Raw genomic sequence first — 15,411 nt, forward strand, 5'->3', positions numbered from 1 at the left:
CAGGGAAGGGCGAGGGCGCGAGAAGCGCAAGACGAGCCCCAGGGAAGGGCGAGGGCGCGAGAAGCGCAAGACGAGCCCCAGGGAAGGGCGATGAGCGCAGAAGTGTGAGCATAGACCCGAGTGTGGGCAGGACGAGTGCGCGAAGCGCGAGGCACAGGCCCCAGGGAGGGCAAGCGCGTGAGAGTGAAGCCCGGTGAGGGCCAGTGTAAGATTAGAGCAGCACTGGTTTTGTATAGAAGCCCCGGAGAAAGGCGAGCGCGCGGTTAAGAGTCCCGGAGAGGGGCAGGCGCACAAGTAAAGCCTGGAGAGGGGTGGACATGTGGATCGGGGCCAGGAGGAGAAAGGCGCGGTTAGAAGCCCGGAGAAGGGCATGTATAAGGTTAGAGCATCCGGTGAGGACGAGGATGCCTGGAGAGGGCAGGGCGCACGGGTAGAGGCCTGGAGTAGGGCGAGCGCGTGGGTGGAGGCCTGAGGCGGGCCGACGTGGGCAACAGAGCCTGAAGAAGGGTGAACCCATGAGTAGGCCCCAGAGAGGGGCGAGGGCTAGCGAACACAGGGGCGCTAGAGCAAGGGGCGTCGGTCGCGTGACAAGCCCAGGGGCGCCCGAGGAAGGACGTGGGTTGCGTGACAAGCCCAAGGTGCCAGGCAAGGCACGAGGGACTAGACAACATCTGGAATAGCTGCAAGGCTTGGGGCGTGCTGAAGGGGAGGTAGGAGGCACGCATAGCCCATAAGGCTGGGGTGCACCAGGTCACCCATAGAGACTAGGAGACCAAAGGCAGCCTCCCATATTAAATTATATATCAGCAAAGACGTGGCGGGCGAGAATAAGAGGGTGCTGGATCTCCTAATTTGGCACGGCAGGGGGCGCTAGCGGGTTCACGGCCGCCCGTAGGGCCCACCCCGTGACACTAACCTTCATTGAGAGACAAAATTCCTTAGGGTGTTAGCAGTGATTACCTGTCTGAACAGTCTGAAAAGGACAAAAGGTGATGAAAGGCCACTAAAGTCTGACAGAAAAACAGCACTGTTTCACTAGTACGTTGGTTGCAATGGCAAAAGGCATGTTTTTAATGTTTTTAACCTCTCCTTGAGGTGAGGCTGATGTATGGGTGCTTTTTCCTCCAGTCACAGAATAAATGGAGCTAAAATATGAGCCTGGACATGTGGCACATTAACACTCAAGTAATTCACAATGGTTTCATATACTAATGTAAATTATACTGGGATCCAAAGCAGACAGATAGCTATCTCAGGGTAGGTGCTGCATAGGCACTTTTATGGTATTTTACCACCAGGTGGAGATGAAGGCTTGCAGTGAACAAACAGCCATCTCAAGATAACCATGGATGCAAGACTCCTAATCAGTTTACCTTACAGTGATATATTTTAATGATGTTTTTCCTGGGATAACTCTACACTGGAACACGCAACATCATTGTATCCTACATGTCAGATGTCCACTTCTTTCCAACACGAAGGTAAATGTGTGGTGTGTCTGGGCCTTATGCCTTATACTTGTGATAACAAAATATACAAGATACACAAAAACAAACTGCTAATACATTAAATAAGTGTTTTTGTTCCTACTATGGCAAATGTAAATGTTTTATTTAAAGTATCTGAACTTTAAAAAGTATAAAAATTAGCAATGAAAATTATACAAGAGGCAAGGATGTTTGTGGGTCATATCTTTTATTGGACCAACTACATGTCTGAGATAAAGTTAGACAAGCTTTCAAATGCAAAACATTATTCATCAGGTCATCTGATGACCTTAATAAGGATGCATTGCATTTAAAACCTTGTCCAACTTTATCCCAACCATGCAGTTGGCCCTATAAAGATGTTACCCACAAAACCCTTGCCTCTCACATAATTCCTGGACCATCACAGCTACAACATCACCCCAACACAATGAAAATAATAGGCTTGTTCAAGTGTTTATGACAGATCTAGCACTATGCTGTAAGCACTAGAATACAAATAAAGACTGTTGACTTTCAGCACGGGTTGTTGACTTTGGACCAAAACTGGCAAAATAAGTATTTATCACTTGCCTTCTTGTCTATTGTATTGGCAAAAATACCAAATATAAACATCTAACTGTGACATGTCATATGCCACATATCCATTAGTCCAACTGGTGAACTGGAAAGAGTATTACCTGATGGTCAGGACTGTTTTTCTGTGTAATGCTCAATATTCCCAACTTTATCAACTTTGGAGCAGGTCCATATCCTAAAGATGAGTCTCCTAATGACATGCAATTAGTTTTGCATTTGATTGCATCAGTCCAGGATATTCTAAGCCTATATATCAAATTATTGTGATTAAAAAAATAATGCCCTGAAAACACCAGAGGTACACTTAATAAAGATTATTCCCTGCAGAAGCCAATGAAAACTCTCAAAATGTGGTTTGGCAGGCCCTACATGAACTTGTGTAATACAGAAACCAGATAGGGTGCACTTAGATGAGCGTGCACATGCAGTGGTACGTGTATTCCACAGGACAAATACGTGCTGCTGCTTTTTGTACCAGGGTACACCCCTGCACGTGCTCTCCAGTGCATGGCAAACTCATTTGGGTGGGAGAGGGGCCCCAGAAGCCTTACCTGGTGTCCTGTGGGGTCTCCTGGGGCACCAGCACTGCCAAGCCAGCTGCTTGGAGCATGGGCGGCAGCCAGAAAATGGCTCTAGCTGGCCAGGCGCTGTTTCTGGCAGCAGGCACTGCTGGTACATGTACCACACTGCTTTTAGTGGCAGTTAGTTTTTTTTCCGCTGGGATCTAATTAGCAGCATGGTGAATGGGTATATGTGCACTATGTGGTTTGCTGCACCTCAAACAGATTTGAGGTGGGCACTGAAAACTGCATGTGCATACTCATCTGGACACACCCACAGGGTTTTAATTAGCTAGCCATAAATAGCCAAGCTAGAAATAGATGCCGAATTCATGGCAACAGGAACAAAGAAATTTCTAAATTAAGTTTGCCATAAATTGGAAGATTTGGAAGGGAGCAAGGTAATTTCCTGCTTTAAACATTTGCAGTCACAAAAAACAGAGACAAGAACTGGGTACCTTTTGATCACTGAGCATTTCTGAATGCATGTCTTACTTGAAATCCATAAAAATCTTATTCTTTTTTAGATTAGCTTCCAACAACCACATTATCACATTATCTATGCACATGCAATAGCTAATGGGCTCAGTCTCTGAAATGTCTACACAGTATGGGTCATTAGGGAGAGAAAGAGGGAGGGTGAGTTTTATTGAGATTGGTACACTATTAATCTGCTATCAGAAACACTGCTATGGAATATAATTACAGAATTAATGGAGATTATAATTATGTACACTCTGTTTGCCATTAATGTCAGCAGCAGCAATACCCACACTGAATTACAGAATGTAACCAAGAATAATTGTTGTGCAATGAAAAATCATGAATACTGTTATACATACATACTATCCAACCACAAGCTTCCATGATTGAAGGACAGGTGGTATTATCTTATGGAGCTTTATACCCTAGGCATGCTGTCTCTGCTATGCTGACTAGGTTATTGCTCATTTCCTGAAATATTCCTTGCCAGTTGTAAAATGGGACACTGAGGTAATTTTCTCTGAAGATCTCCATAAAAGGGTTGGTAATTCTGCATTTTGTTGCTATCTTTTTTAATGTTGCTAGGTTTTTCTATATGGTCCTTGAGTTGGATAAATCGTGTTTGGCATGTAACATTTTCTAAATGCTTGTCATTATTGATCATCTTTTTGTTTCAGTAGTGTAACACTTGTAATCTCTTTTGATTTTTTCACTCACTCCTACTCATCTTCCACAACAAATTCAAGCTCGATAAAGATCTCGCACAGTTTAGCTTAAATTTACAACTCCCATTTTTCTGCCTCCTTTAAGCTCCTTTTTCTCATTCAAAATGCATGCCTGGCAACCATTTTGTTTCCCGCCTCATATCTCATCTCTGTCCCTTCTTCTATGCCACTTTTCAGCAGTTCATGCCTTTGTTTCTGACTAATTCAAACCTGCCTCCTCGCCTTCAATCTCTCCATAAAATACATTTCTTATAAAAGACCTATAAACCACAATTTCAATTCTTGTACAAACTTCTCCCAAAGTATCTGCACCTTAAAAACGTGAAACCTACAAAACGTGTATATTACTAACCAAAGGAACTCCACACACTTACTGTAATAAGACTTTGTCCTCCTCTTGTCCTATGCTTCTGGCCATCTCTTACCATACTTTCCCTTTAAGAGAACCTGAATGCTTGTAACAAGCTAGCTTGTCAACACAGTTGGATAGGGCTGTATCTACTCAAAACTCCACACCTCTGAATCAGTAATACAATCAGTATGGGCAAGCCTACAGAGCTCCACCCCACTTTTAGGGTTGTTTCTCTGTTAGAATAAGGAGTTATACCTGTTTCTTAAAAATCAACATTAAACTCAAATGATCTTATGTACACCAGCAAACAATCAGGCTCAATACCTTTTCAAGTAGAAAAGAAGCAATATTAGTGAATTATTATACTTGTGGCTGAATAGATCTGAAAATTCTAATGTACAGGTAAACGAAAGTCCATCAGCCCAGTACTAGGCTCTGTATCCTATTCAACGCTTTTGTAAGTTTGATGTGATATGAAGTGGTGGAAGCCTGTAAGTACACAGGCCTGAGTTGCTGCAACAGTGTGTTGTGATTAGTGAAGAAGTTAAGTTGAATCTAACAGGTTTTCAAAGGTAACATTTGCATATATCAGGCTTCTGATATGGGTTTGCAACTCTGTGAACTTGAAAATCTGTTTTCACCAAGAACTATTCCCAATGGTCCAACTTCTTGAATTTACCCTGCAAGTTGGCTTTACAGAAGCAGATGTAACAAGCTATCTGTTTCTTTGCTGTAGGTACAAAACTGACATAACAAACCGCACACACCTCACAGCACTCAGTATGTAATATGGTCACCTTCCTGGGTTTAAAAATTTTCTATGCCTGTTTATTTTTAGTCTCTTTGCATGTAAACCACAAATCAGCTTCAAGTGTCCCAAACGTTAGGTGCTGATGCAGCTATCCTTGACTATTCCTGAGAGTTACAAGCAACATGAAATATTAAAGTACACAGCCCTAGGGCAGCAGAGAACCCAGTGGAAATGACAAAATGCCTCCCAGTTGGATTAATCGGTGTTGTTCTTTTTCAAGCAAGTCTTATTTTTAACATTAGACAGAAGAACTGATGCCACAACATTCCTCTCCCCAACAAAACCAGGTTGCTATGTTGCACTTTGTATTAAACCAGCTTACCCGCAGGAAGAAGGGGAATTTCCGACCATAAAAACCAACTCTGAAAAATTCAGGTTCCAAGCGCTGCTGTTCCATGATGTTATCAAAATACGTAGCTTCCATTTTCTGTGGATAGAAAGGGTGAGCAATATGAGATTTGTTGCTACACTTGCAGGATCTTAAACCACAATAGTATCTCTTTTTAATATTTTGCATTAATATAGTACTTTTTATGAAAGGATTACAAAGCACTATACAGTATTTGAATAATTAAACAAAATCTTAGTGAAATATTTAATTTTAATCAAGCCCATTTTGGGAGACAAAAACAGAGAGAATCCTATTTTCCCCCAATGGAAGAAAATTTACTCGTACAATCTGAATACATAACTGCAGCTAATTACTGTTAACCTTGAGGTTTGAACCTAGGTCTCTTGACTACCATTTCCCTGTTCTAACCAGATTCTCTCCAAAAGTGTAGCTTCTGCAGCACCTTCTGGCCAAAATATCATATCAGCTCCACTGTCTGCAGCAGGTAACTTAAGGACAAGAAAAAGACTGAAGTGGAGCTGGACTAGACCATTTGAAGTTTTGGATACGCAGAAGTATAACAGGGATGAAAAACAGTTTGGAGGAAGGAAAGAGAGCTTTACAGCCTCCTCTTCTATTTCCCACCCGTCAGTACCATGACAATAAAGCTGACATATATGTCAACAGTGGGCTTTCAGGACCATTGTCCACAAGGCAGTTTTGGCTCAGCCACAGAACTCTGAGTTAAGATGCTGGTTTTAGCTCCTGAATACCATATTTTCTTGCATATAACATACTTCAGAATATAACACATCCTATTTTGGAAGACTTCAAGAAGAAAAAAAACGTTACCTTGGAGTACAGGTAAGAACCTGAGGTCTGGGGTCTCCAGAGCTCATGTGCTGCGGCTGGGTGGCTGCACACCAGGGTCTGGTCAGGCAAGCAATAGATCTGACCCCATTTACTGACTCCAAGCGCCGTGTCCAGGGCTGCATGTTGGCTCTAGAGCTGCATGCTGGGTCTAACTTGATATGTGGCTCCACAGCCAGTGTCTGGGGTTGGACCTAGCATGCTGGGTCCAGGGCCGTGTCCTGGGTCAAACCCAGAGCTGTGACAATTAATGCTGCCAGTGCTCTACTCATCTGCTCCACCATGAAATTTTTCAATGTGTGGGGAGCCCTTTTCCTCGCATATAATGTGCACCCCAATTTTCCCTAGCTGATTCTGGGAGAAAAGGTGTAGGTATATGCAAGGATATATGGTTTCATAGTTTCATAGATAGTTTCATAGAAACTATGAAATAGTGGTATATTAACCTTTCTAAAAAAGAAGGCATTAACCATTAGGTCTCAAAAAAAAAAAAGACTGGAAAAAAATTGACTCAGTTGGGAACATGCATCAGAGGTCATGTACCCTTTTGATGCCAGCACAACTGCTATGTCTGTTTCTACTCTCAGAAAGGAGTAAGGTTAGCTGTGAGAGAAGTAGTATCTTGGGGGTTTTAAATTCAGAATCCTTTGCCAATGCAGCAGTATTCACTAGGGAAAGGATAAAGAGCTTAGAGGGAAAGGGGCTGATTTCACTTACCCGAATCCAGCTGAGGCTCTGATAATCATAAAGATTTTCATACTGAATGGCTAGCTCTCTGCACAAGGGGATTCCAAACTCCCAGCTCTGCAAAAGTAAACCAGACTCAGAAATAGCAGAATTCTCATCCCCAACTAAAGCACTTAATATTTAAGAAAAGGGAAATACATTAGTATTCATTAGAGATTAAAACCAAAGAGCAAAGAAACCTAAAATGCAATGCCATGGGATCTTGCCTTAGGATTCATATGGATATCTACTCAAGATATTCAAATCACAGACAGAAACTTTGTGATATACATTATCAACCTGGTGATAATAGAAACCTATGTAGTCAGGGGTTTTATACCACTTTTCTTGATAAAAAATTAATCAGCTCAGATAATTGGAATTACGGAATCATACAAATATTGGGCTGGAAAGGACTTCATAATATCGCTGAAGGAGGATCAAGTATAGCTAGCCAAAGAGAGACACAATTCCTACCAGATACGCAAGAAAACCTCTACATAGCTACTCTGCTGTCTTGAATAAAATCCCATGGAATAAAGAATATAACTCAATCCTGCAACTATCTGACTCCTCCCTCCCTTATCATGACCTCCCATTGTAGCAATTTGAGACAGTTATTATAGAGTATAAATGATGAATAACAATTACTTTGTAAGACTATAGTTTGCACATACAGATGAACGAGTGTGAAGTGAATGGAAAATACTGAAAAAACGAGGCGCAGACAGACAGGTTACCAAAAGACAAAAGAATTCGAGGGATAGGCTGAAGATACAGCTTGTAACAGACACAGCAAGAAGAAAAGAGATAACCAGGAGGCTCTGAGATATGCCAGATGCTCTGAAGGACAACACTCAGAATGTTGCCGAGTAAACTCATCTATTTGCCAGAGTGGAAAATTACTGGGGTTCAAACAAAGAAGGCACCGAGTGAAGAAAGGTAGAACCGGTCACTCAATACCAATTTGATACCCCCTATAAAGGGGAGAGAGACTTAGCAGTAGGAGGTTGGGTAACACTGCATACTTCACTGGAGCACAGACACATGTCTGTATGAGGCCCTGCTCCTCATCTCATACTCTTAGGCTGGCCACCTAGTGTAGTACTGAGCAGTGGACTTTGGTAACTATAATATCCGAACAGCAAGTGTGTGTGAATGAATGAGCACTCTTTTGAATATTCTAATCAATAAACACGGCATCTTGCCTTATCTCCCTCATAAAGTCTTGCTTGTCATTTCAAGCAGTTGGTAAGTTATGTAACACCATGACTGCTACTTTCCAGTGAAGTACTGAACTTGTCAACCAATGGGAATGAGTTTTGAATGCAGGGAAAATTTTCACAGGAATTACAGTGATTTTACTGAACTTATTTCCAAAAAAGACGAATGACTCCTGACCATAGTACATTCAGAATTTAATTCAAAATACATATCTTTCATTTAAATTTCCTTAATTAAGATGTTTACACAATATACAAGCTCTCTCTTAGACACAAATGTTACTGACTTCAAGTTCTCACTCCTACTGCTATGTATTAAGAAAGGGGAAGAGAGAGAAAGAGAGATTACTTTCTTATTTCTTTAAACTGTTGGGAAAAGCCAGGAGGATAAAAGCTTTGTATGCTGATAGTCTTTCCTGTGTACTTATGCCATAAGTCTTTTGGGAGAAGATTGTTTCTTACTATGTTTACACACACAGCCTAGTACAATAGGGCCCCAATCTTGCTTGGGGTCTGCTGTGCTACTGGACTAATGACAGCAATAGATAGATATTTCAACTGTAAACAGGAGAATACTATACTGAGAGCAATATCAGTGTAAACATGAACGTCAGAATCTGATCCTAAGATTGTATAGTAACTAGAAAATTAATAGTAATGAGTGTAGAAAAGATTTTCATTCACTTTCATTAAAAAAAGAATCTCTACACTACTTGATGCAGGATATTATGGCTCTCTTTATCAGTTTCCTTTACATTTTCCCTGCATTTTCTGCTCTCCTGAGCTTAACAACTGTAGATCTCTTAACAGCATAACAAGGCTGATTCTCCAAACAGGTCTACAGAAATGGAATTTCATATCCCTTCAGGCTGTTGGGGGCTGCAACCTGGTTAATGGCCTAAATTGTGGGAAGGCATTCCTCTGCTCTCCTCTTCCTGCTGCTTTACAGCTTTACATAGAATTTATGCACTATATGCAGGGTGAAATCTTGAATGACATATGCATAAGCAGAATAAAATGTGGCTGGGACTTAGATACATAAGCAGGCAAAGCAGAATTTTGCCCTTGCTGTTTAAGATAAAGATGACATACATCCATAGACAAGCCTGAATATATCCACATGGAAGAAAACTAGGAGCATAGTAATAATAAAAGAACCAGCAGTAATGTTGATATGTTGTCTCATACAATTTACAGTACATCTAGCATATTGATCTTTAACCAAATATCAAATATCCCATTTTGACATCATTTTAAGCTTCTTTATATGTTCTCAGAACTCTTGTTGCTTAATTAGGTAGCTTCAGAAAGGAGCTGAAGTTAATCATTTGATGCATGTTTGAGATATAGTCTATTAAATCCTGAAAACAGGTAAAGCTGTACAGAGGGGGAATTAATCAATATTACTAAATACAAACAAGATTCTGAACGCTATGCACATCCTTGTTAAATTAACATATTCTTTGTAAACATGGCATGCCCCTTCCCCAAACAAACAGAAGACAGCTTTTCCCTTTTTAAGAGATCTAGGGTATATGTCTTTGCCAAAGCATAGGTCCTGCATCAGCTGTGACCAGGAAGGAAAAAACTGCAATGTTAACCCCATGCTCTGTATCTGTGTTTATTGCCACTGTTCTTACTGGTTAAAGAACAAAACCTTACACACTCAAAGAATTCCATTAGTCTTTCTATAAGGTTCTAAGACCTAGGAATTAGGCCTGTGCAAAGTGGCAAGTATTCAATTCGTATTAGGTCGATTTGGAGGGTCAGTGATTTGATCTGGTGATTTGAATCATTGGCCCGATTCCATTTAGCCAATTCAGACACGAAGATTCGGCACTGATTCAGAGATTCGGCCACAGACTACAGAGGCAGAAGTCCTTGAGGATGCTGGACAGAGCTCCCTCCCACTGGTAAATGTGTTATGGTGGGCGGAGTGGGGAGGGAAGAGATGTGGAGGGGGGCGCAGATCAACGCCTCCACAGTGAGGGAGGGATTGGGACTGGGACAAACTGCCCAGTTGGGGTGCGGAGCCGCAGGACTTGGGGAAGGGGGCTCCCTCCACTGCACGCTGCCACATGCCACCAGTCCAGGAGGGCATGGGAGTAGGTGTGTGCCCTTGAATCTCTTATATTCCACAGTCATTCACAGTCATTCTTGCAGCCCAGAACCAGCCAAATCTTTAAATGAATCATAACATGTAAATAGCAATTTTTAGAGTCTTTTACAAAATTAAAAAGGCATTTTTAGATGCAGAGGAACTGGCCTTCACAAGGTTCTCAATCACTCCAGCTGATTCAGGAGCTGTTTTGAAGCCACAAAAATTTGTTGGCCACTTTCCTGCAGGCTCCCTAAACTATTGGTGAGTTTTATGCATAGCCTCCTTCATCCCTTTGTTCAGCTACTCTTTCTTTTCTGCCTAGGTTACAATGCTGAAAGAAAACTGGTCACATAAAATCCTTTAATACCCATACTACTTGACAGAAGTGATTGGCAAAGAGGCCATCAGTAAGTCAGGGACAGGGAAGGAAGCTTCTGGAAAAGCATGGTGACTGGCATACCTTCCCTTTGTTGAAGTAATGGATAATCTTCCGGCACAGTCCTTCCTTACGCTGCCACTCTGATTGAGATGGGTAGTGCAGGAATTCTCGCAGAGGTCTGTCTTCCCACTGAAGCAGCTCACAGTACAGAAGCAATGTAAATGCAGCTTCTGTTGGAAGATCATCAAGAAACACTGAGTAAATTACTACAAATAAATAAAACTGATAGGTGTGATTTGCACTTGATGTGTTAAGCAAATTATGATGAAAAATGTATATATAGAATAACAGTAATGAATACAGTGGAGGAAAACCAAGTACTCCTCTCTACCAAATCAGAGAGATGGAAGCCACTTGGTTAGTGGATCAAAAATGAAATGCTTCCGCATAACAGGGATAACGTGTCTTGGGTACACAGGGGAAAATGGTGATGGATTCCCTCCTGTCAGCTAAGCTGGGAGTATGGATGGGCTTTTGCAACTGCTGTCTAATTTTGCTATTCATTACATTTCTCTGATCATTTGATGACTGAAGGGAAGAGATTCTTTACTGTTGTTCACGTTATCACATCTGCAGTATTTTTCTGACTCCTAGATCATCAAGTTATGAAGATATATGCACGTTTGAAATAGATTTGTATCTTACTACTGAGATAGAAACATACCAACATATCAGGCTTCTGCTGATTTAATAATTCATTTCCTTGTGTGCCCTTAACTTTTCTCCAGCTCTTATACAAACCTCCTGGATAGGTTACATGATTAACAATGCTTGTGGCTTCTGTCAATCCTGAACATTAGCACAGAAGCATCATCCACAAAGTTCCTTCAGCATTCTTCCTCCTTGAGTTATTGTTTGGAGATCACCTTCTTCACTTGCTTGCATTAGTTACAAACCAGACTCTTTCTTAGAAGCCATCAGAGCAAGTTGATTAGTGATATGAAACAATAGGGCTTGAATGATGGGGAATTAATACACACCTATTGCCTTACATGAAACCAAAAGCTACGTGACCTCTAGGCAACAGAGTGAATTAAAACATTATAATTCATACTCTGGAGAGTCTTCCTGCAATTATACATTGTATTATAAAGGCATTTGTTAAAGTAAAAGATTTATTTTTGTAACTAGATGAGGTAGTACTTAAATTCTGGGGTATAAATCAGAAGTCTACGCAGATGTTTTTATAACTTATCATTTCACTGCAGCACATAGTTATTTTCTTCCAACTTGCATAGTATATTTTTTATAAGTAGCTTTGTGGACTCTGTCTGGCGTATGCAAAAAAGTGGAGAACAGCAGAAGATACTAAACATGCTTCTAAGGGTATGTAAAAATTGCACTGATTTATCATTTTAGCTGGAGAGAAAATGTTATATAATTAAAATGGTATAACAATATGCACACAGAGAAGAAGAGATGCACAAGTAATCTTAATTATGGAATCTCTAGGAAAAACTAAAGTTCCCTTAAAATACTTTTAAATGGAATGCATATATAGATGAGGCTGAAGCTACCTGAGGAAGGTTTGAGAGAAGGTGGCATGAAAATGTGGCTGCAGACATCAGCACTGCTCTTTCTTTCACCTGAGCAGTTTACTAGTTGGGCTCTTCCAGCAAACAGGAACTGTCCAAAGGCTGCAGCTCCATGTGAAAGGCACTGCTTGCCATACACTACTTGGGCACTCTTCCTTTTTAAGAAAACCCCTCAAAGCCTGTTAAAACAGCTTTAAAAATGCTATATCTAAAGAGAAGAGGGGAAAATAGTTCTAGAAGATATCAGGATCTATCCTTTAATTTTATTCATCTTTCAGGAAAGTGTGAGAACTGTTAGGCAAAAGGCTGAAAAAGGAAACAATGAAAAGCTATGTTCTTTTGGCACTCGGTCACTGTGAACTGAGACACAGATGTTCATTTGGTCTGGATCCCAGCCTCCTGTTTACTGTGCTCTTGTATACTCACAATCAAGTACTGGCATGTGTAAATGCTAATACTGAGGCCTGCGATTCAAGGCAGGTAGAAACAGGGAATCTGAACAATTATGAATTAGATCCTACAATTTACCCTTGAGGGACGGATGCTTTGGAACTACCATGATAACTTAGTTGGACAGCTAATTATTTTAAACGTCTCCTTAAAAAAAAAAACAACAACAAAAAACTATGCTTTCTGGATCAGCTCTCATTTCAGAGAAGGTTAATGTAAACCATTATGAACTGGGTTATGGAATATGAGTGTGCTTCTCTATGCCCATGCCATTTTCCTGCAAAGCTTGTTAGTCTGCCAACTGCAGTAGGTAATCTTCAAAATATTTCCTAGAAAAGTATTCAATGGATATTACAAACAAATGCTGGGAGACTCCACTCCTCTGGCCTGGATTCCACTAATAAATCCTGCATAGAGCAAACTTATCTACCTGTGTAGTTCTCAGCTTGTAGGTGCATGTCACACAGCTTGTGAATGTAGCGGATATACATCTCTTCCTTGTTAATTTCAGATTTGTAAAAGTTCTGTAAAAGAACATGAAAATTAGCATTAAAAAGATAACCCTAAGACACTTCACCTCCTAGTTCCAGAAGCTATGTGTATATTATAGAAAGAATGCATTGATGATATGAGAGAATAGCTCCAAATCTTCATTTAATCTTGCGAAAACAAGAAGTAATTCCACTAACATCAGCGGGGGTACATGGAATTTGGCATCAGTGTAAAGTTGAGAAGAACCGGGCTCACACTCTCTCTACAAATATGAGAGCAAGGAAGCATGTGTTGAAGGAAGTGAAAACCCTTAAATGTGTGTTTGTTATTCTTTCCCTCACCATCCTTGGTATATAACTTCAGCCAGCTCTACATACAGAGATAAGGAGGTATAAGTGAGGGATGCATGTCCAGCACAGAATGAAGGGAAAATGAATGCCTCTGCTTGTAAAAATATCCTTTGCTAAGAGCCAGTTTGCTCAATATGCTGTGCTCTCTCACCTCCTGTCTCTGTGGAATCACTTAAATATACACTACTGTAAATTCACAACGAAAAAGACTTCTACATTTTCAGTTCTGGGATGCTGACATACTATCATCTCTGCATAGCAACTCCTCTAACCTTTTTCACTTCAGACTCAAAACAATGTGTGGAACCATGAGGTAGAGGTCAAGAAAGAGAGAAAAATAAAGTACTCTTACCATCAGGTTAACGGTGCAGCCAATCTTCTTGTTCTCTGTTTCATCTCCTTTCATGCAGTCCCTTAAAAGTAGAACACAGTTGAGACAATCAGATTGTTAAAGGGTACCTTTAAACTAAAATGAAGCTGTTTTATCATCACAATTCCCTCCCTGATGCCAAAACAACAGTTAATGATGACATGTATATCAAAAAGCACCTCTTGGAAAACTGTTAATATATTCTAGGCCTAATTAAGTTACTAGCCCTCAAATTAATTTTATTTATGAAGTTAATTTCTTGCTTTCAACAGGCGTGGAATTGACAGCCCTAGAGACTGAGATTTCTATTTGTCCATACACCCAGTGCAGTATGGGTAGTAGCAGTGCCACTACAACATGCTTCAGTCCTAACCTGGAAGGATCTACAAAGAGGAGATGGGGGGAAACGGACAGTCATTCTTCAGGGTCCCTTCAAGCTTTGTTTTCTGTGGAGATGGCCAGTGTTGATTATGGTGCTGCTTGTGCATATCCATACACTAGGAACTGAACTAGATTGCTATTCTCATTTTAAAGAGGAACCTGAACAAGCATCAAATCACCGTAACCTATAACCACTTGCACTAAAGACCTACTGGAGGCGTGAAAAACTCTGAATGTGCAAAGAAGAGACAAAAACTTTTAAAACCAGTGACACAACAGTTTGTTGGGGCCCACCGTGTCAACTAACTGGTGGCTAGACAACTTGAGCTGTCAGAAGCATTTAGCGACGTCCTCCATTCTACTTTTAGACATACTGTGTGTGACTTACAAGAGTACCCTTGCTTAGAGCAGTATGTGAAAGAGAGAGAGGGCCACAGGGAGCCAAGGAGCACATACTAAAGATAGAATCAGCTGCCCCAGCCCCACGGCCCCTAAAGGCCTGGCAGAAATCCTCCTTACCTAGGTGTTTCTGGAGGGGAGGGGCCAGGAATTCAAACTTCAGTATGAAGAGGAACCTGGAGCCGGTAGGTAGGTAGAGTGCAGGACTGGAAGGAGTGGAACCAGCCCAAACAATGCTGTGGGAAAGCCTGAGAGCAACCTGGAAAGCCACCAGGAGGCTCCTGCAGAGAGGGAGCTCCCCAGAGAAGACTTAGATAAAGGATTGGTGAAGTGGCAGCACCAGGAACAGACGACGATCCTGCCGGCAGCGTGAGGAGCATGGCCGGATAAAATACTGTAAAGGCCCTAATAGAGGGGCACTCCAGAGGAAAGGTACTGTAAAGACCCTAAAAGGGGTACAAGGACAAATTATCAATGGTAGACCTGGTGCAACAGGTGAGGGTGTAGGGGATGGTGGAGCCCTCTAGAACATAGGACAGAGAACGATGACTAACTGGAACTACATGCCCAGGTACTGAATTCTACTCCCATAAACATCAAGTTGTGGCAGGAGAGATCATGGGCGTGTGGACCTCTGGTTGGGACTCATCCTTGACATCAGCCGGCAGGCTGATGTCCTATGAGGATATAAACAGAAAATATGTGTACAGATATATATACTCCTCTACAGAAGGAGAAAACAATCGG

At 41.3% G+C, this 15,411-nt stretch overlaps 1 protein-coding gene across 1 annotated transcript in view; it reads right to left on the reverse strand.

The window, feature by feature from the left end:
* DOCK3 (dedicator of cytokinesis 3) overlaps positions 1-15,411 on the reverse strand; it is a 791,467-nt gene that overhangs the window by 63,413 nt on the left and 712,643 nt on the right. Inside the window, exons 36-40 of the mRNA XM_019504626.1 lie at positions 13,867-13,927; positions 13,103-13,196; positions 10,709-10,857; positions 6,916-7,002; positions 5,320-5,424 (exon numbers count right to left, since the gene is read on the reverse strand). Coding sequence (XP_019360171.1) covers positions 5,320-5,424; positions 6,916-7,002; positions 10,709-10,857; positions 13,103-13,196; positions 13,867-13,927 — 496 coding nt within the window. The remainder of the gene's footprint in view (positions 1-5,319; positions 5,425-6,915; positions 7,003-10,708; positions 10,858-13,102; positions 13,197-13,866; positions 13,928-15,411) is intronic.

The sequence above is a fragment of the Gavialis gangeticus genome, unplaced genomic scaffold, assembly GCF_001723915.1.
Source record: "Gavialis gangeticus isolate Ggan-Ray unplaced genomic scaffold, GavGan_comp1, whole genome shotgun sequence".
In the NCBI taxonomy this organism is placed as follows: Eukaryota; Metazoa; Chordata; order Crocodylia; family Gavialidae; genus Gavialis; species Gavialis gangeticus.